The sequence below is a fragment of the Mesocricetus auratus genome, unplaced genomic scaffold (genome assembly GCF_017639785.1).
Source record: "Mesocricetus auratus isolate SY011 unplaced genomic scaffold, BCM_Maur_2.0 Super-Scaffold_100013, whole genome shotgun sequence".
NCBI classification, from domain to species: Eukaryota; Metazoa; Chordata; class Mammalia; order Rodentia; family Cricetidae; genus Mesocricetus; species Mesocricetus auratus.
The window spans coordinates 29,310,470-29,332,461 of record NW_024429196.1 but is presented as its reverse complement, the minus strand read 5'-3'; the positions used below and the strand labels follow the sequence as shown (position 1 = coordinate 29,332,461).

At 45.4% G+C, this 21,992-nt stretch overlaps 1 protein-coding gene across 2 annotated transcripts in view; it reads right to left on the bottom strand.

Moving 5' to 3' along the window:
• Nucleotides 1-21,261, bottom strand: part of Il15ra (interleukin 15 receptor subunit alpha) — a 29,091-nt gene extending 7,830 nt beyond the window's left edge. Inside the window, exons 1-5 of one of the 2 annotated variants that reach the window (XM_021228161.2) lie at nucleotides 21,040-21,260; nucleotides 8,471-8,665; nucleotides 4,835-4,936; nucleotides 884-1,081; nucleotides 336-368 (exon numbers count right to left, since the gene is read on the bottom strand). In XM_021228161.2, coding sequence (XP_021083820.1) covers nucleotides 336-368; nucleotides 884-1,081; nucleotides 4,835-4,936; nucleotides 8,471-8,665; nucleotides 21,040-21,133 — 622 coding nt within the window. In that variant the 5' untranslated portion in view covers nucleotides 21,134-21,260. Of the gene's footprint in view, nucleotides 1-335; nucleotides 369-883; nucleotides 1,082-4,834; nucleotides 4,937-8,470; nucleotides 8,666-21,039 lie in introns of both variants that reach the window. The other variant, XM_021228162.2, reaches the window with a different exon arrangement.
• Between the last annotated feature and the right edge of the window lie 731 nt (nucleotides 21,262-21,992).

Genomic DNA, 21,992 nt, shown 5'->3' with positions numbered 1-21,992 from the left:
CTGTGGTTTCCTAATATGCCCTGGATGCAAGTGGAGCCTGTGGGGCTTACCTGTGAGTAGCTGAACCATCAAGCTCTTTGGGGTGTACCTTTGTACATCACTAGTGTGATGGTTAGAAGGTACAGATCTTAAGATATGTAATCATGTCCAATGACAAATTCCATCAACAGGGTATTATACAAGTTATTCTCTGATGGAGACATTTCAGAGAGGCAAAGCTATACTGCTGGTGACCTTGTTAGAGTGGCCCAGAACAGGCTGACGAACATTCTGGGCATTCTGGTTCTGTCTTACAGTCCCTGGTTATAAACCACCAGACAAAAGAAAATACTCACCTCTGGTCATTTTGGAGCTGTTTGGAGAAATCTCTGCAGAGGAGAGAGGAAAGCTGAGTCAGGGTTGGAGTTCTGAGAGCACCAGGTTCTTACGAAACTGGGAAGATAACTACCATCATAGAAGCAGAAGAGACACGGAGCTGATGCAACCAAACTGATCTTAGCGAAAATGAGGAGGATAACATGCTATGGTGTTTGGTCACACCAAAGCATTGGACATGCCTTAGAGAGGAACAGTTGCCAGTGACTTCTCTAGCCACAGACCACATCTCCACGCTGTCAAATACTCCTGCCGTTCTCTGGCGTGCACATTAGTAAGCCACGCCATATCTGAGAAATGCAATTTCCTTCCTGGCTATCCTTTCAGTGGGGATTGCAGAGACCATTCAAGCATGATGGTGGGCAGCAGGCCACTGGGCCACAGTCAGTTATGACTTGAGCCCGCGTGCTTCAAAGCTAATGCAGATACTCTTCTGCAAGAGCCCAACCTGGGTCTCAGAAGCAGTATGTGGGGAACTGGCCTGTCCTTTTGCAAAGCTTGGGCTAACCTGGTATCCTGAGGGAAGTGGAGGCCGTAGGCTCCAAGGTCATTGTTGCTGCAAGAGATGGGCCTCGGGAGAACTCATGACTGCCTGTCCCTGTGGTTCCTGCAGAAGTTGATTGGGGTGGCGTCAGCCGGTTGCCTGGCACAATAGCTGTCTCTGTGGCCAATGTGGTATCTGATTTGGGAGATACAGTTTCTGGCTCTACAGGAAATTCCAAGACAGAGACATAAAAATTCAGATCAGTGTCTGGAACCCAAGGACCCACTGCAGGGAGCCTGTCCCGCCCAGCCTGTTCCCAGAAAACTGTCCCCTAAGTAAGTGGCATAGCTGTCCACTTTTTGATAACTCCAAGGAATACAGTTATTTCTTATGTGCATTCTAAACAAAACAAAACAAAACACCCTGAGAGACTGAGCAGATCTGCCTGTTTACTGGAGAAAGAGTGTTATAGTCTCAAAGAATTGATGCTAAAACACAAGTAGAACTGTATTTGTGAAATCAGCTGGAATGCTAGTTTTTCCTTCCAGTTTTGTTGCCTTGTCTGTCCTGGAACTCGCTTTGTAGACCAGGCTGACCTTGAACCCACTGAGATCCACATGCCTCTGCCTCCCGAGTGCTGGGATTAAAGGTGTGCGCCACCGCCACCACCCAGCTCAGCTAGGTTGTTTCTTGAGACAGGGTCTGTTATGTATCCCTGGCTGTCCTGGAACTTGATGTATAGACCAGACTTGCCTCAAACTCATACAGATCTCCCTGCCTCTGCCTCCGAATAATGGTTTAAAGGTGTGCACCACCACACCTGTGTTCCTTGTTCATCACTGTTAGATGGATGCCCCTAAACTCTAAAATGGCCTACCCACTCCTTATTCTCTATTCTCTTCCAAATGAAAATGGGTTTTCTTCCACTGTGACAAATATCAAGTCTGGAAAATGCAGTCTGAAGAAAGCATGTTGAAAGGCTGGGCATCTTGGTACTGCAGAGGCATGGTGTAGTGTCCTGGTCCCACACTCTCTTAACCATGCATCATGTAAGATGTATGCTTACCCTTCAGTCCATTGGTCCTAGTCAGATATATCCCTCCCTCCACAAACCACCAGCCCTGCAGAGGACTCACATCCAAGCACTCATGATCATACCAGTTAGTGTCCAAGGCTGTGTCTGCACATTCTTGTCTCAATGAGGAACATCTGACCAAGCATTTGGGACACAGAGGCAAGGCTGAGAGAGACTAGTTGGTCACTCTTATCTCTTGAGTAAACACTGTGTGTATGATGCATCATACCAAAGGAGCTTGGGAATCACTTCTGTCTTAAATGGGTCACGTACCTACCACTTTCTTCTGTTTACATGCAACCTACTCACCAGAAGAGACCCTCCTTTTTGTTTTTATTATTTTGTTTTCCTAATAGCACTGGGAATTGAACGTAGAGTCTTTTGCATGCTAGGCAAGTATTCTACTGATGAGCTACAGCCCCAGCCCTATTTTATTAATTTTTTTGAGCTGGAGCCTTCTATGCTATGCAATGACATGAAATTCAGAAACCTCTCTATCCTCCTTAGAAGAGAAGTTCTCATCCCGGGATGTGCAAGGACCATCGAGGAAGTGTCCAAAGCTGTTGATTCTCAGAGCTTTCCCAAGACCAACTGGAGTTCTCCAGCGAGTTCCCTGTGTATTGAAGATAGAGACCCAGCACACTGGAAGCTGTGACCAGTTGAGCAATTGAGAATTATTGCAGAGGTTCCCATAATTGGGAGTGGAAGAAGGAAACAAGGGGAAACCACAAGCTGGATGATGTGACACTAAAACTTAATAGAAAATGAGAACATCGTAGGGTGGAGAGCATAGCTTTAAAATGTTCTTAACAATGAGACAGATGTTGCGGGCATTGAGCTAGATTACATAAAACCCAAATGAGGTACAAAACATTGTGCTGGGTTCAGTGGCACATGCCTATAATCTGAGGACTCTGGAGGCTGAGGTAGGATGCCTGTGAGTTTGAGGCCAGCCAAGGATACATAGAGAGACCCTAGCAAAAAGGAAGGAAGAAAAGAAGGAAGGCACGGATGGAGAGAGGGGTGAACTTTGTGCAATATTTCTGTATTATTATGTTATGGTGGTTAGCTTTAACTTGACACAAGGGAAGGGGATCTCAATGAAGAATTGTCTACACGGGTTTGGCCAGTGAGCATGTCTGTAGGGGATTGTCTTGATTATTGATTTGGCAAGACTCATCCCACTGTGGGTGGTACCATTCCGTAGGCAGGGTCTCCTGCGCTGTCTTTTTTTATTATTTATTTATTATGCATACAGTTTTTTATATGTGTACATGCATGTACCCCAGGAGAAGGCATCAGACCTCATTATAGATGGTTGTGAATCACCATGTGGTTGCTGGGACCTCTGGAAGAACATGCAGTGCTCTTAACCTCTGAGCCATCTCTCCAGCCCATCCTGCACTGTCTTTTTTTTTTTTAAGATTTATTTATTTATTATGAACACAACACCCTGCCCCCATGTACGTCTACACACCAGCAGAGGGCACCAGGTCTCATTACAGATGGTTGTGAGCCACCATGTGGTTGCTGGGAATTGAACTCATGACCTCTGGAAGAGCAGTCAGTGCTCTTAACCTCTGAGCCATCTCTCCAGCCCCTATCCTGCACTGTCTTAAGAGTGGAGAAGTTGAACTTAGCACATGCAAGTGAACACACATGCATTCCTGTCTCTCTGCTCTTGGTTGTGGATGTCATGTGACTGGCTGCTTCAAGCTTCTACCACTGTGACTTTTCCAGTGATGGTTATAACCTGAAAATATAAGGTGAAACAAACCCTTTCTCCCCTAAGTTGCTTTTTGTTGGGATATTTTAACTCAGTAACACAAAAGAAACTAGAACAAACATTCAAATTAAATTGTTAGTGGTGAAGATTGGGAAGCTGGGCACAGTGGCACTCTACTATTCAAGAGTAGTAGTACTACTACTACACTCAAGAGGCAGAGGTAGGCATGGCCCTATGATCTTGAAGCCACCATGGTCTATAAAATGAATTCCAGGAGAGTCAGAGCTACATAGTGAGACCTGCCTCCACCCACCCCTCCCCCACCGCAAAAAACAAGTCTGCAATGAATCCCTCACACTGTTTCACATTTTGGAAAGAGCCCCATCCATGCCCTTTCTTTGGACTATCTTGCCAAGGACATGAATAGTAGCAAGTGCTTTGGAAGACAGAGACAGTATCTATCTCTGGAACAAAGAACAGGCATGCTTATTGCCAATTATCAGACACTCAGCTTCTATGAGCCCAGGCTTCCCTGACCCAGTGCAGCTTGCTACACATACAGGGATGTATTCTGGCTTATCCTGCTGCCCCTGCACGCCTGAGAGATGATGAATTTATGCTCCTGCTTCCCTGTGCCATATGGGAAAGCTCTTTAATAATGCTGATACAAGAAACAAGTGAGAGCCAGGTGGTGGTGGCACACGCCTTTAATCCCAGTGCTCGAGAGGCAGAGGCAGGCAGATCTCTGAGTTCCAGGACAGCCTTGTCTACAGAGTGAGTTCCTGGACAGCCAAGTTTACACAGAGGAACCCTGTCTCAAAAAAAAAAACACAAAACAAAACAAAACAACAAAAAAAAAACCAAACCCAAAACCAACCAAACAAAAACAAGTGGGATCAAATGACAGGGACTTTTCAGTTCTTGATAAGGGTGAGTGTTTACAGCTAATTATGGTCCAATACGTTAATAGTAGATTTTAAGCCACTATAAATTATGTTAACTCTGGATATCAAATAACCTTTAAAAAGCTAAACCACTATAAGTTCTGAATCTTGCCATCAACATAAAGTTTTGCTGCCTAGGTTTGCAGAGATCCTCAGCAGTGGGCCATGGTATCTATGATAGGGGAATGGATCCTAGATGGCAATTCTTCACATTTTCCCAGCATTCCTACCTTTTTCAGGAGGGGAGGAGGGGCTCTCTGGCTGTGGGGTCACCTTTGTCGTCACTACTGTGGAAGGTAACACTGGACTCTGGTGAGCCAGGGAGGGGTCTCCTAGAGAGAGGACAGTCACATGGCATTTATGATTTTGAGGGCAGAGTCTGGGGCAGTTTCAGAACTAGCTATAAAGAAAAACGATCAATGCATCTGTGCACATCCAATTCTGCCTTCCAGGGACAGGACTAGAAGCACAGGAAATGAACATCAATTTCCCAACTCAAATGCACAGACTGTAAACTGCCTTTCTAGTATGTCTAGTCAGACATCAAAAGTTTTTGTGTGGAATGATGTGTGTGAAATCAACTCAATTTTATCATTCTAGTTTTTCTTGGGAAAAACTAAATATCACTCAACAGACTCCACTTACATAGGAGACTATCACTCAGTGCACAGGCATTGGAAAACAAAGGGGATTGTTGGCAGTAAATGACGAAAGATCAAAACCTTTGCACCAGATGAGACTTAAAGATTCCTCCAGCCTTTAGGTTCTGAAATTTAGGCCAGAAAAACGGCTGTCAGTATAGTGCCTGTCATAAAAGCATAAGGATCTGAGTTCTGATCCCCATTACGGCACAGATCTGCAACCCTAGTGCTGTTGGGAGGGAATGGGGACAGGCAGCTTTGCAAAGCTCACTAGTCAGCAACAAGTCAATCAGCGAGTGTTGGGTTCAGTGAGAGACACCGTCTCAAAAGTAAGGTAGAGAGTGACAGAGGTGGACATCCTAAGATAGACTGCCAGTCTTCACAAGCATGGGCACATATGTGAATGTACACCATATGCCCACATGTGTGTGTATACAAATATAACACATAAACATAAGTGCACACACATATCTCAAAAAAGAAAAAAACAGACCGAGACCTGAGGACTGCACATGGCGGATCCCAGCCCAATGGGATTCAGCCTGCCCAGAGACCGCCAGCTTCCAAGTCCCATTCTCCACCCACAGGACAGGCAAGGTGAGCCCTGAGCAGAACCACCGCAGACCTGAGGACTGCGCAAGACCAGAGGACTGCACATGCACAGCGGTTCCCAGCCTGACAGGATTTAGCCCTCCCGAGACTGCCAGCACCATAGTCCCTTTTTCCACTCATGGGGCTAGATAGGCCTGGGCCTGTTTACAGCCCACCTTCCGGTGATCTGTGCACAACTAGCCGAGGACAGGGTACTGCACACTGCAGCTCCCATCCCAGCAGGAGCCAGTCCGCCCAGAGACTGCCAGCGTCCAAGTCCCATTCTCCACCCACGGGACAGGCCGGTGAACCTAACTTCCGGAGACCCGAGGACTGTGGAAGGCAGATCCCAGCCCTTTGGGATTCAACCCATCCAGAGACTGCCAGCTTCCAAGTCCCATTCTCCACCATGGGACAGGCGAGGTAAGCGTGGGACTGTCTCCAGCCTGCCTAGCGGATCCGGATCCCAGCCCAGCGGGATTCAGCCCGCCCAGAGACTGCCAGCACCATAGTCCCTTTCTCCACCCACGGGCCGGATAGGTCTGGGCCTGTTTACAGCCCGCCTTCCAGTGATCTGTGCACATCTAGCTGAGGCCAGGGTACTGCACACTGCAGCTCCCATCCCAGCAGGAGCCAGCCCATCCAGAGACTGCCAGCATCCAAGTCCCATTCTCCACCCACAGGACAGCCTACCCAGAGATTGCCAAGGCCGTGATACTAGGACGGCCTCCATTCACACAAGAGGAAAGCCACCAGGTTATTGGACCTGCTCCCACCCACTGGAAAGGAGCCGTGGTCACATACCCACCAGGAGAGGAAGAGACTCCTTCTGCACCCACAGGAAGAAAACGATGGGAAGGAGATAATATAAAAACACACCCAGCAACAAGAAAACCAATATGACACTGCCAGAGTCTAGAGACTGTACACCCACATGACCTGAACAGCCCATTGCAGATGAAGCAGTTAAGAAAGACCTTAAAAACAACTTCATGAAAATGATAGAGGCCCTCATAGAGGATATTAGAAAATTCCTTAAGGAAATGGAAGAAAAAACAAACAAAAAATGCAAGAAATGGAAGAAAAAACAAACAAAAAATGCAAGAAATAGAAGAAAAAACAAACCAAAAATTGCAAGAAATGGAAGAAAAGACAAACCAAAAAATCCAACAAATGCAAGAAAGACAGGAAAAGACAAAGCAAAAATTGCAAGAAACGATTCAAACAGTGCAAGGGTTGAAAGCTGAAATAGAGACAAAAAAATCAGTCTGAAGGAAGGCTGGAAATAGAGAAAAGTAAAAGCAGTTGAGTACGTGGTGGGTTAACATACTGCCATCAAGCCTGAAGATCAAATCCCTGGGCCCAATATGGCAGGAGAGAAACAACTGCTGAAGATTTGACCCACACACACACTGGGATGCTCTCTCCCCAAATAAATTAAATAAATAAATTTAATTTTAAGATATTCTAATTGCAACTTCTTTATTTCCTCCTTATCCTCTTTCCCCTATTCAGAGTGACTGTTCATCCAGGATTCCTTCACCAAAAGATGTAGGGGTTTGAGGAAACCTGAGCATTATGGTTTGGATCTGAAATGTAACCCCCAGGATCATGTTTTGAAGGCTAGACCCCCAGCTTGTATGGTCCTTCAAAGGCTATGCAGGTAAACAGGGATCAGGTATGAAAACTCCCTCCTTCCCTTCCATCTGCTAAACTCTCAAGCTGAAGCCGTGTTTATATGTGATGTGTGTGTGTGTGTGTGTGTGTGTGTGTGTGTGTGTGTGTGGTGGGGGTGGGATGAAGGCTATCTGACTCTTCCAGGAGTTCACAGAAGATGGAGCTGGGCATTTCTACTTAAGTCCTGAATGATCCTGCTCTCAGTGCTGCTAGCCATGTACTGGATATACAGTGGGTGACTGTTGGAGCAGTACTCTCCTGGAAGATGATGGGCCACTTTTTATTTTTCTAAGGAGCAGAATGGGGATTAGCATTCCTGGAAGCACCACCAAGTAAGTGGCTTCTACCCCTAGAATGTTGGCCTTCATCCAACTGTGGGTGAGTTTTTTAAAAGTTGATTCATACAATCTTTGTGTTTGTTCTTGAGCACACCTGGACACTGCTGGGTAAGCCAGGAATATTCTGTTGGTTAGGTTAAGCCAACCTCCTGGGTTCTGGCAAACAAGAACAGTGTGGGTTTTCCTGAAGCCCTCTGCCTTGTGAGAGATCCGAAAAGCTCTCTGGGCAACTTGAGCACACACCCTAGACCATAGCCAATCCTCTGGTGACTATCATGCTAAAACAAATACTGACAGTCATAATAGTTAACCTTTATCAGGTTCCACTTAACACTACAAACCATTGTTGACATCAGGTTCATTTTCTGGGTCTCCAAGCAGAGTTCCAAGAAGCTAAGAGATTTGCCCAAGGACACAACATGGATAAGTGGCAGAGCTAGGGTGTGAGCTTAGATTGGGTGACAGACCCCACTGCCCATGTATTCCTACACTGGGGGGTTTGCTTCACGTACAGATCTCCACACAGATTTCTTTGGCTCCCACAACTCCCACTCTTCAGCTCTCCTCTCTGTTCAGCCTCGGCAGGAGGCAGGGAGCCAGTGTGGGGACTAGTACTTACTGATGCATTTGAGGTTAGGAGTTGTCCAGTGGGCAGTATTTGTGTTCTTGTTAATCACACACTCGGTCAGTGAGGATGTGCCAGCTTTCCGTTTGAAACCAGAATTACAGACATACCTCTCCCTGGAGTTCACGCTGTAATTCTTGACCTGGATGTTTGCATGTTCAACAGATATGGGGGTTGGGCATGTGGTACCTAGAAGGTGCATGAGAGGGGAGAGAGATGAGAAGGCTGGGTTTCTTCATGGGTGTCTTCATAGCAGCACAAGAAACAGCTTTGCAGCTAGGGTTGAGCTCCTTCTGGGGCCCATAGGATAGATTCCAGGCCCAAGCACATGGGTGTTATGAGAAAGGCCGCCCATCATCTAAAATCTTCTAGGAGTTTCCTTTAAATGCCAGCCATTCAGCGCGACTAGATACCCAAAAGTATTCAACAAACCCTGTAGTTTACCCTCCATCACCTGTCTCTCTCTAAGCTTATGATACCTCTCAAAGCTATTCATCTTTCTTCATTCTGGGTCAAGATTGTTTGAAGGATGTCACATGGTTGATTTTGATCAATAGCAAGAGTCTCCAGATTGGAGTCCCTGTGTCCCAGTGCCAGCAACCAGCATGATTGTTAGCCACACATGCTTAACAACTTTACCAGCATGATTGTTAGCCACACATCCTTAACATCTTTACCAGCATGATTGTTAGCCACACATCCTTAACAACTTTACCAGCATGATTGTTAGCCACACATCCTTAACATCTTTACCAGCATGATTGTTAGCCACACATGCTTAACATCTTTACCAGCATGATTGTTAGCCACACATCCTTAACAACTTTACCAGCATGATTGTTAGCCATGGCAGCCTGCTACTCTGACAGTAAAACCCCAATGCCTAAGAAGCCTATAAGGTTTTGTCAGAATGTGCCATTCTAAATGTCTTCCCCTTTGATGATTCCCCACGGCTACTCACCACGGCCCCTCCTTCTTCACAGTGAACCACCACACTCTCAGTGACGTACCTGCCACCATCCTCCCTTGCTGACTGCCATGTTACCTGCCAGAAAAGTCTGTATTTGCTTAGCTAGTAGCCTGAGACCTGGGGTTCTGTAATCTATCCCTTCCTTGACAGTTTGCATTTAGGATGGTGATGTTCTATAATTAGTGTATGTCCTACCATCTGCAGTCTGAGCTATGTGAGGGTAGAAGCCATGACTACTTTGTTCAACATTTTATTCCTGATCCCAGTACAGTACCTGGAAATACTTGATGCTCAGATACATGTTAAAAGAATAATGCGTAGATTTGGTATGGAGGTGCACACTTTTAATCCCAGCACCCCAGAGGCAAAGGCAGGCAGAGCTCTGTGAATTTGAGGCCAATCTAGTCTACATAGTAGGTTCAAGGCCAGCTAGTGCTACATAGCAAAACCTTGTCTAAAACAAATGAAAGAATGATGGATAAACACTTTTCTTCAATAACAAGCTGGAGTCAGACCTCCTGCAATTTAGTTCAGGTTGTTTCTCTCTATCTAGTCAGCTACTCTGATTATCATCACATTTCCAGAAGGAACTAGGAACAAGATGAATTGTTCCAAGGACAGACTGCTTCAGATGGGTCTACTCTCAGGATAGCTAGAATTGGACCCACACTGCAAAGTTCCTGCTGAAACCGGTTGTGGTGGGAGCACAGGGATGATGTGTTTTAGAAGGTGACATCTGAGGTCCTAGAAACAAATGGAGGGTCTAAAAAGTTGACTATTTCTAGTTGGGAATTTCATACTTGTATTAGACTTCTTTTTTATCCCAGCACTTGGGAGGCAACAGAAGGAGGAACTCTGAGTTCAAGGTCAGCCTGGTCTACACAACAAAGCTCCAGGACAGCCAGGACTATATATAGAGACCCTGTCTCCAAGAAAGTATTTTATGTATATAAGTATTTTGCCTGAATTTATGTGAACCATGTGTATCCTTAGTGCCCAGGGAGTCCAGAGAGGGTGTCAGATCCCCTAGAACTGCAGCTGCAGATTGTTCTTAGCCACTATGTGGGTGCTGGGGATCAAACCTAGGTCCTATGGACAAGCAACCAGTGTTCTTATTCACCGAGCCATTTCTCCACCCCCATATGGTTGATTTCTTGTACTGTTTTTCTTTTTAGATTTATTCATTTGCATTTTCTGTGTTTAAGTGTTTTACCTGAATATTTGTATGTGTACATGTGTGCATTGTGCCCGACAAGGTCAGAAGAGGGTGTTGAATCACTTGAAACATGGAATCTAGAGTTAGAGATGGTTGTGAGTCACTGCATGGATGCTGGGAATTGAACCAGGGTCCTCTCCAAGAGCATCAAGTGCTGATACGTGCTGAGCCATTGCTCTAGCCCTATCTTGTACTTTCTTTCCTCTTTGTTCCCTGGTCTCTGGTTGCACAGTGCTTGCCCAACTTTCTTTTAGAACATTTTTTACCTAAGTTCAATTGATTTTAATTTGAGATGGCTTGACTGTGAATCTGCCTATTGTTTTTTTTTTTTCAGGGCCACTGCTTTCTCTGTTGTTTTCAGACTGGGGTATTGTTAGCAGCAAGCCATTTCACATCTTCTAAGGCTTGCAGTATTCTCCACTGGGATTCTTTCAACTCTTCTCACACAGAAACGAAACATTTAGGACTTATCACTCAAGAGGCTTTAAAATGGAGAACATGTTAGCAATAATTATAATGTAGTCATCAATGGCTATCTCCTGACGGAAAGGTAGTTGTTCAGTCCATGAAGACTTGATGTCTCAGCATCCCATTCTGGTGCTGGAGTCCCAGGGAAGCCCTGGAAAGCTGTAGGCCTTTAGTCTACATTGGAATCATGAAGAACTGGGTTCTACTACCAGCAAAGGAAAGCCTCAGGAGCAGAAGAGACGAACTTGCCAGTCAGAGTGAGGGTAAACAGACAAACAAGCAAAAGCTTTCTTCTTCCAAGTCCTTTTGTGTGGGCTGCCACCAGAAGGTATAGTTCAGATGATGCAGCCAAGAAAACTCCTCCCAGGTATGCTTAGTTGTTTGGATTCTAGGTGATTACAGGTATAATCAGGTTGATAACCAAGATTATCCACCATAAATCCACATCTTGACAGTTTGACACATAATCACCTCTCCTTACATCATACTTAATTTTCAAATGAAAACAATAACCAGATCATAATTCTACTTAACATTATACAACTATCCCACATGTAACTGCAAATGCATTATATAGTTTAGAATAGGTGGTGATATCCCTTGCCAGAGTTTCCCAGATTATAGAATCACAAGCTAGATAAATTTTGACTCTCTATAAACCAGTGAGTCTCAGGTATCCTATTATAGCAACAGAAATTTAACTGTGACTAGGACCTCTCAGAGTTCCGCCCCCTTTCTCCCCTTCCTCTTCCTTAGTTGTATGGATCAAACTCAAGGGCTTGCACATGCTAGGCAAGGGCTCTACCAGGTTCTTCTTGAGGGAAACTCTAAGAGCCAGTGACAGTTCAGGCCAAGATTATCAGCTGGTGAGGACATTTTCCTCTAGTTATTCCCCCAAGTTGAGGTTTTCATAGTGCTGGCTGGCCACACCTTTTTCTTTTAGTGGTCCTTCTTCCAAGTCTAGGGTCCAGTGTTGTAAATTCCACTTATTTTGTATTTTAGCTATAGCTTTGTTTCCTGGAGCAAGCTCACCATTTCCACGTGGAATTGTTGCTCTGCTGTTTCCTGCCTCTTGTCACCTGAGGTCCTCTTTTTCAGTGATGTTTAGGAGTTGTATGGATTAGACCCATCTGGAGAGCTTGTTAAAACTAGCTGGCTCCAACCCAGAGCTGCTGAACCAATCACTTTGAGGCAGAGCCCAGGAATCTGTATTTCCAAGTGTCAGATGGTACAGGCCCTGTAGGTTCAGGAACCATACCTTGGGAACTGCTGCTCTGTCTACAAGTGTAGCAGAGCAAATGGTGCTTGACTTACAACACAACGGTGTGAACAGCGCTCACACCATTTTCAGACCAGGACATTGATTCCATCAATGAGGATTACTTTTACACATTTGTCTTTATATGATCTTCTAAATTTCTATTTAAGGCTTTAATTTTAAAACATATATATTTGTGTGTGTGTGTGTGTGTGTGTGTGTGTGTGTGTGTGTGTGTGTGTAGCTTGTCAGTTCTATGTGTTTAGCTCAATATTTCCTAACTTTTAAATCTGCATTTGTGGCACTTTGCTATATGTTACATTGCTTGGAAAGTACTTAGGGTGGAGTAATGGTGTGGGGTAGGGAGGAATAATCTTAAAAATCAATTCAAATAACCTTAATAACATTTGGCAGCAGACCAGAATGGAGAGTCCAGTGAAAAATACTACGCCTGATCTTTGATAAAATGTTCCCTCCTTCTGAGAAAGCCTGTACTATGCTTGGACTTTTGAACCTCTGGGAATGCTATTACATCATTTGTGGATGGACAGTCTCCAGCCATAGATCGATATCTCCAGGGACTTGTGAGGTCCCCAGGGGAAAAGGCACAGAAAAGACGTCTAGCTGAACTACCCTCTTCTTGTTTGCCTCAAGTCTGCTTCTTAATGTTATTATCTTGTCTTGGGTTGGCAGGGATCCTGTGAGATCACATAGCTTGTTCACCTCCCCCATGGAATCATGGGTCATTCTGAAACCTTGAAAGCAAAGGAGCCTAAGGACCCTTGCCTTGCACAGGACATTTCCTGCCTTTGCAATTTGCAGAGGTAACGAATTCAGTATGGAACACCCTTTTCCCGAAGGCTAAGACCAAGTTCTGCTTGGTCCCTCCACACATCTGGAGTGCTTATGCTTCTGGAACACAGCGTACAGGGTGTACTAGATGAACCAGATGGACACAGCTGGGATTGACAGACATTGTTGTCTAGTTGCAGTTGCTGAAAAAGTGCCATCGTGAAAAAGTTTCAAGGGTGAGCAAGAATTAGCCAGGCGAGTAAGGAAAAAACAGGGCAAGTGCTCCAATCTGGTCAACAAGGATCAGTGCATTTCCAAAATGTTCCTGTGAGAAGACTTGGTCATTGTGGCCCTGCAGAACACAAGTGGAGGATGTCCCATTGTCAGAGCCTTGTGAAGAACTACCTGATGTGTTGGAAGTTAAAACAAAAAAACAAGGTTGGAGCTGAAAGATGGCTCAGTGAATAAGAGCAAATACTGCTCTTCTAGAGTGTCTGAGTTTATTCCCCAGCCCCCATGTCAGGTGGCTCATGGCTGCCTGTAACTCTAGCTCTAGAGGACCTGCCATATCTTTGGGCCCCCACAGACATATATATACACACATTAAAAATAAATCTTAAAAAGGTAAAGACATGAGTGAATGACTAAAACACAGCAGCTAATAGAAGCAGGAGTGAAGGTGGAGCTGGTCTACTGAAGTCTGATGATCCTCCAGCATCCTTCCCTCTGTCCTCAGCATGGCCTGCATTGAAGTTCAGACATTGTGATGCATGCCTCTGATCCCAGCACTCAGGAGGTAGAAACAGGAGAACCAGAAATTCAGCTGCACCCTCAGCTACACAGCTATTTGGAGGCTAGCCTGAGCTACAAGAGTCTGTCTTAATTTTTTCCCCCCAAGATCTCACTACTGAAGTTTCCTGAGCAGGTGATATTTATTTCTCAGTATATTCCTCCCTGAGTCTAAATCGAAATTTCCAACCCTTCCTTTTTTGCCAAAAGGTTTTTTTTTTACATTTGTCTTTTTACATTTACATTTTATATATAATAAGCACATTCATGCTGTGACGTTTGTGTGGTCAGAGGACAACCCGCAGAAATCTGTCCTTCTATCATGTGGGCCCTAGGGATTAAAGTCCAGGTAAGCTTTGTCATTTCAACCTTCCCTTTCTCGACAGCAAAGCTCTCACATGTGTCTTTAGAGCCCACCCCCCAAAGGTAGATATCCAGTGGTATTTTCATAGGATCCTGAGCCAGGACCAAGTGGGTGCTTGTGTGTGTCCTCCCCCCACCTGTCACTCTATTGCTTCAATCTGTCTATCAACTTGTCATTCCCTCCTCATAACAAGTCTCGAACTGTGTCTGGTTATGTAAATCATTGTTAATTACTTTCAAAGTTGATTCTGTGCCCTTTTACTGAATTATAGAATCAGCACACGAATTTCCTGCTGAAGTCCCCACTGGAAGGGTGTTATAATTGTAGGCCAGCTCAGGAGACAACCAATGTCTAAATAATGTCAAGTCTTCTCAAACCCAAATATTAGTATCTGCCTTGACTTAAGTCTTTCATGATTTCTATAAAAAGTGCTTTATAGTACTTTAAGATTTCTATTGTGGTGTGTGTGTGAGAGAGAGAGAGAGAGAGAGAGAGAGAGACAGAGAGACAGAGAGACAGAGAGACAGAGAGACAGAGAGACAGAGAGACAGAGAGAGACACACACACTCAGAGACAGAGAGACAGAGACAGAGAGAGAGGACAACAGCAGGAATTCTTCCCTTCCACGGGGTTGGGGGGATCTTTCGGGATTCTGACAAAGGTCACCAGGCTTAGCATCAAGCACCTTTACCAGATGGGCCATCTCACCTTGAGCTTTCAGCATACTAGCCTTGTATATCTTTTGCCAGATGGACCAAGGGAATTTCTTAAAAAATATATTTTAAATGTATTCTTTACTAGTTTCATGCATGTTTATAATGACTCCCCAATTTCCCCCTCACCCCCTTCACACTCCCTCCATCCCCTTTCTTTCCAACAAGTCTTCCTTGTACATTAATGTCTCTTTATTATTGTGTTGGATAGTGTCATGCCAGCTAGGCACAAGCTAGAGTCATCTGAGAGGAGGGAGCCTCCATTGAGAAAATGCCTCCAAGACCAGGCTGCAGGCAAACAGTGGGGCATTTTCTTAATTAGTGATTGATGTGGAGGGCCCAGCCCATTGTGGGTCCTGGGTTCTAAAGAAAGCAGGCTGAGCAAGCCATGAGAAGAAAGCAGTAAGCATCAGCAGCTGCCTCCACGTTCCTGTCCTGCTTGAGATCCTGTCTTGGTTTCCTTTGATAATGAACTGTGACATGGAAGCATAAGCCAAATCCTCCCCAGCTTGCTTTTGGTTGTGGTGTTTGGCCTGCAGGAATGTCTGTTCACCATATGCATGACCAGTGCCTTCAGGGCCAGAAGAAAGTACCGGATACCCTGAACTGGAGTTACAGTCGTAAACTTGAGTGTTCTGGAAGAGCAGCCTGTGCTTTTATCAGCTGAGCCATGGCACACAGCGTTTAGTACAGTTGCCTGCATGAACGTGGGTGTGGAGTTATTTACTGAAGAGTGGGTAACTTACCAGTGGCTGTGCCAGTGAATAGAAATGAGTCGCCATCAACTGGGAGCCATTAATTACCAACTATTCAGGTTGGGGTGGGCCTCATGAGTTCTGGATTTAGCATTTTGATGCTAAAGAAAATAATATATTTATATTTTTATTTCCTAGTGTTTTTTGTTAGCCTTTTGCATGTTGATTTACAAAACTATATTTACTTGTAATTGTGTAGTCTCTCTGAACTTGTTACCTTAATAACATTGGTGGTGGCAAACACCTTTAATCCCAGCACTTGGGAGGCAGAGGTGGGCTGATCTCTATAAGTTTCAGACCAGCCTGGTCTACAAGAGCTAGTTCCAGGACAGCCTCCAAAGCCACAGAGAAACCCTGTCTTGAAAAGCAAATAAATAAATAAATAAATAAATAAATAAATAGCGTTCTATAGGTCCTGTGGGGCTTCCTGTTGACACAATCAGGCCATGACTTACTTGAACATATTTCATGATTCTTTTTATCTCCTTTATTGTCTTATTAATAAAATCATTATTGCATTGTATTTCTAATTAATTTTTTATCGATTGAGGCTTAATTTTGGATATGATCTCACTATGTAGCCCAGACTGGCCTAGAACTCTCTATGTAGCACAGACCTTCTCTTAAACTCACAGCAATTATCCACCTCAGTCTTGCAATTGCTGATATTATAATCATGAACGACTATACCAAGTTTCATTGTTGCATTATTTTAGAGGTGGCTTTAGGGTACCACTGTTTATCTTTAAGTGATAATTATATTGCCTCACACATACAGCATAAGAACCTTAAACAAGGCTGGAGAGATGTCTCAGCTTGTAGGAGCTCTTGATGTCCAAGTGTGAAGATCCAAGTTCAAATCCCTGGCACTCAAGAAAATTATATGTGGTTACATGCATGTGTAACTAAAAAACTGGGGATGGGGAGGCAAGGGGGGGTCTCTGCTCTCTTAGCTCTAGGTTAAGTGAGAGACCCTATCACAAAGGAATAAGGCAAAGTTATAGAACAGGACATCAAATGTTCCCCTTACCAAACACATACATATTACACCTTCTCCCCCCAACCTCCCATAAAACCTTAAAGACTATTCTCCATATATCCTTTTCCAGCCACCACTGCCCGGCTCCAACCATCAATTTAAAGAGGGATTTATATTACATTAATCATTTCTAGGTGTTTGCATTAAGAGGGCTTTGCACTATCTACTTTGTCTTTTTTTTTTAAGGAAAGTCTATCTTGAGTCTTTCCATGGTGAATGGTTCTCAGAGATAAAACCTAGGAATAGCTGATATTTGAATACACAAGAATATCAAAATACTGCAGCCCCTCCAAACAGCCAAGTGGTGGTGAGTTATTTAACTTAAAAAGCTAGATGATCTCACAGTTATATTAGAAACAATATACTTTATTGTAATGATAAGTTTTCATTTCCTTTAGCCTTAATTACATCTCTTAATACTACAATGATACTAAAAAATCTCTCTCTCTCTATCTACCTCTATCTATCTCTCTCTATCTCTCGATATCCAGTGTAAGTCTACAGTCATACCATACTGAACATGATGGGTCTTGTCTGGTCTTGGAAGCTAAGCAGGGTCAAGCCTGGTTGGTACTTGGATGGGAAATACCCAGTGCCAGCAAGTCTCATCTTGTCTGCTAGATCACAAGCTCTATGAAGATGATACATGTATTTCACAGTTCTCTGGTACTCCTTTCCCAACTCTGAGCTCCATATACAGTAGGTATTTATAAGTTAGGAACTTATGAATACATATAGTGAATGACGTTATGGAACAGAGAGCTAAGTTACAGTCCTAGCAATCATTTGCATAAAGCAAAAGGCTACACCTCTTTCTGTTTCCCAGAACCTGTGGATCAGGCTTCTTTATCAAGCTGGTTTACTGAGTCTAAGATGGGCAAGGAGCCCTGACCTACTCTTGTATCTGGATTTCAAGATTCGTCAGGTTAGCATGCCTCTTCCATTCTTTTTTATTTATTTTTTAATTTAAATTTAAATTAGAAACAAGGTTGTTTCATAAGTCAGTTCCAGGTCCCTCTCTGTTTCCTTCCCCTCCTCCCGTGTCCTCCCCTCAACCCTCCCCATATCCCCTCATTTCCCCAGGGAGGGTGAGGCCCTCCATGGGGGTGTCCACCTTCCCATTCTTTAAGTGGAGTCAGAATCCATCCCAGCATTTTCTTTCCCTTAGTCCCCCATTTGAACACTATGATAGGTAGGTGCTTAGGCACCAAGAAGAGAAAATGTGGCTCTTGCCCTCTGGAAGCTCACTCTGAATCAGACATGCCCAAGCAATCAGGACAGCTAGGCTTCCAGTAACCTATTTTTTTCTTCCTGGCTGGAGTGCCAGCCAGCCCAGCATACTTCCTCATGGTGCAATAAGCACAGGCTGTACTCAGCTCATTGCCCCAAATTCATCCACTCTTCTTCATTCCTCGGTTTCATTACCTAGGTTTCCTAATCCAGTTTGAAGGTCAGAAGACTAGGTGGTGAGAAGTTGTAGTTCAAATGACAGGAAACGAAGGGAACCCATCCCTTACTGTTTGGATTTAGGAAGACTTCACTTACTTAAGTCTCCCATGGACACCCCTGTGCTTCGGGATTTCTTCACCACTCACTGAACTATTACAGAAGCTCCAGTCTCTCTTGCAGCATCCAGGCTCTCCTGACTACAGTTTACTCCCACCCTTTTAGAGCACCTGTCCACTGTGCAGCCCTAGCAGTGGACTTCCTGCAGAGTCCCCTACTGCATTGCCGAAAGAGTATCAAGTCTTTCAAGGGGGAAGGCCTTCCACTAACATCTACTATTGTATGTGATGATGACACCAATGTGACTCCTAGGACGCATGTGAAGGGACTGTATAAGACAGAGAATCAGCAGGGCCAGGGATTGTGGCACACACCTTTAATCCCAGCACTTGCCAGGCAGATCTCTGGCAAGGCCAGTCTGGTCTACTTGGAGAGTTCTGGATCAGCCAGTTCTACACAGTAGTGTCCCATGTCAAGGAGAGAAGAAGAGAGTATATCACTTCCCAACATATTACCTCTTAAATATTACTATTCTGGGGCGCTGTTAGAGAGCACTAAACATGCTGAGACAACCTACATACCCAACAATCAGGAGATAAATAAAGCTCAACCACATCTCTAACAATAAGTAATTCATTGTTTAGCTGGGTATGGTGGCGTACACATTCCTGTAATCCCAGCACCTGGGGTGCTGAGGCAGGAGAGTAGTGAGTCATTCCATACCTCTTTTCACTTTGTTTGAGTCCCTGTCTCTCTCAGTCTATCTCTCTCTGTGTCTCTGTCTCTGCCCCCCCATCCACCTCTGACTCTCTTATCCCTGGCCCTATTATGCTGCGAATCCTGCTCACCTGAGTTGGGGTCCTCAAATCTGAGGAGCAAGCGTTGTTTACCCACTAAGCCATCTCCTCAGTAGCCACCCTTCTATTTATCTATTTTTGCTTTTAGATCTTACCATATAACCCAGACTTTCCTAGAACCAGAGGTCTTCCTGCCTCCAGCCTTTGAAGTGCTGGGATTGTGAGTAAGAATGCGACACCAGATTTGATGGGAATTTACTGTTGATTCAAGTGACAACATGAATGGAGTCTCAGAAAAATTACTGAGCTAAAGAAGCCATATAAGAAAGAGCACATGCTGTATAACTATAGTTATATAAAATGCTAGAAAGTGCAACAGATCTAAAGGAAAAAAAAAACCAAGCCATTGCAGAGTGGGTCAGAAGATGAGGATTATGGAGGACACAGGGATCTTGGCAGTAATGGGCATGTCCCTGTCTTGATTTGGTGATAGTTTCAAGAGTGTACACTTTTATCTTGAAACTTAACAAACTGTACAACTTAAATACATGCAGTATACTGAAGTCAGTTATGACCCGATATGGCTGTTCTTAAAACTGAGATTCAGGTGCCAGCTGATGGCAAAAGCGTCATAATGTCAAAGAGTGAGACTGTGCATAGCACCTGAGCTGCAGAAAGGCCTCTTCCTCGGGTAGCTATCTGGGAGGAGCTTCCTCTAGGCTGAGCAGGGCTAAAACTGCATTCACTTTCAGATTATTTGAAATAGCTGCAGGCCATTTCTGGCAGCTCAGGATCATTTTTCTGCTGTCTATCCAGTTTAAAAAAAATTTACCAACTAAAGCCAACTTTACAGATGGAGGGCCCTGGGAAAATGAATGCCATAACACCCATACAGAGCCAACCCCAGAAGCAGTTGTGAGTGGCATGGCTATGACCCAGTCCCGAGGAGACTGAATTGGATGCCCACACTGGGAAGTTTTGCTTTAAAACACACTCGGAAATAAGGAGTTACTAACTCACAGGGATGTCTATGGATAATCTTCAGTGAGTTCTCAGCCCCCAAATCATACGCACATTTTGCAAGCATGTGTTTTCACATACATTTCTGTACAGAGCAGACATAGATTTTTATCAGAATCTGAAGAATGTCATGATTATGAAAAGATGAAGCATCCTGAGCTGGGACATTGCTAGACCCATCTGTTCTTTCTCTTTCCCTCTAGACTTATAGGAACAATACTAAGGTCCCACTCATTCTTCCCGATGAGATTAGATCTAGGCGACACGTTCTGGAACCAGTCTGCCCTCTCTAACCATCCCAGCCCTCGAAAACTGGGAGCTGTTTCCCAGCGAACAGATGTGCAACCTGACCCGCACATTTTCTTCTACTCGCAGCACAGTTCTTTGCCCAGTGCCTTTTCCTTTCCCTTTCCCTAACTTTGACCTGAAAGTCGTGAGGGGTGGTTTTTCCTAGAGCACCCCCCCTCCCCGGAACCCCACAAGGCGCGGCACCCCACAGCTGAGCGTGTGGGCTGGCAGACGCACAGACACACATGTCTCCAAGTTCCCTAACTCTTGCCAAGCTTGTCAGACCTGCTCTTCTCTCTAAGTCACCAAAACGTCAGTGGGGTCCCTCGACTCCCTTGCACACGGTGACTCGGGAGCCAGCCTGGAGCAGGGCAAGGGGCTCTTATCTACCTGCGCTCTCCGCGGCTGCCTCCACGTGTCCTGACTCCCCCCACCACCCCACCCCACACCCCGCCACCAAAACCCCTCGCCCCGCTGTGATCGTCTCCGGCTGCTCTGGCTCAGCCCGGTGAAGTCTTGACCCCTATGGGTCAAATTCAGCTGGGTGTCCCCCTCTACTCCCCTGTTCGGGTTTACGACGCTCCCTACCCGGCATCACCCTCAGCGGGAGCAACAGCAGCAGCAGTAGCAGCAACACCTGGAGGGCGTGGACTCCACAGCCCCGGAGCTGCCGCGAAGTCATGGCCGATCCGTCCCTCAGCAGTGTCCCACCGGGACGCAAGGCTGGGGTCTCAGGGAGGTGGCGAGCTCAGCTCCAGGACCAGCCGGCAGCCAGGAGCATTCGCTTTCGCTTTTGCTTTAGCCCCCGGGGTTGCAGAGAGGTGCGAAGTGGTGACAGATCTGTGACTCAGCATCCCCACCCCTGCTTTGGAAGAAGCCCCGGCGGCCCGCAGTGACACCCCCTCCTCAGAGAGGCTGCTCCTGTCCCCCGAAGCGCGGGGCCCTCACCTGTACAAACCGGCGATCTCCCTTTCGCTCCTTGACGTCGTCTTCACTGCAGAGGCAAACTTCTTTGAGTTCACACCCTGCGGCTTGGTGTGCACACCTATCTTCAGTCTTGTTCATTTGTCACCTGCCTTGGCCTTTGATCCTCGTTAATTCGGTAATTCGGATGGCAACTTTCAGAGTTTCTCTCCAGGTAGCCTTGAGATTCACAGTCCACACTTTGCGTCGCTGGGTGACTGCGGAGGTGTCGCCCCAGTGCGGCCGTTCTGGGCAGATGGTGGAGTCTACACCCAGGTCACTTTCCTGGTGCTCTGTGCACTGTGCTCCAAGAAAGGAGCAATATCAGCCTGCAGTGGCGCTGGCAATGATTAACACCTGCCCAGGCCCAGGACACTTCGTCTTATTCCGGTTGCGCCGCCGTTCCAACTCAAGAAAATGCCAAGTGTTTGAGCTGAGAGAGGGGCATAGAGGGAAAGGGAGGGGAGATGGAGTAGGAAAAGGAGGAAGAGGGGGAAAGGGGGAGGAAGAAGGAGGAGGAGGAAGCAATGTATAGACGAGGAGAAGAAGAGGGAGGAGAGGAGGAGGAGAGAGGAGGA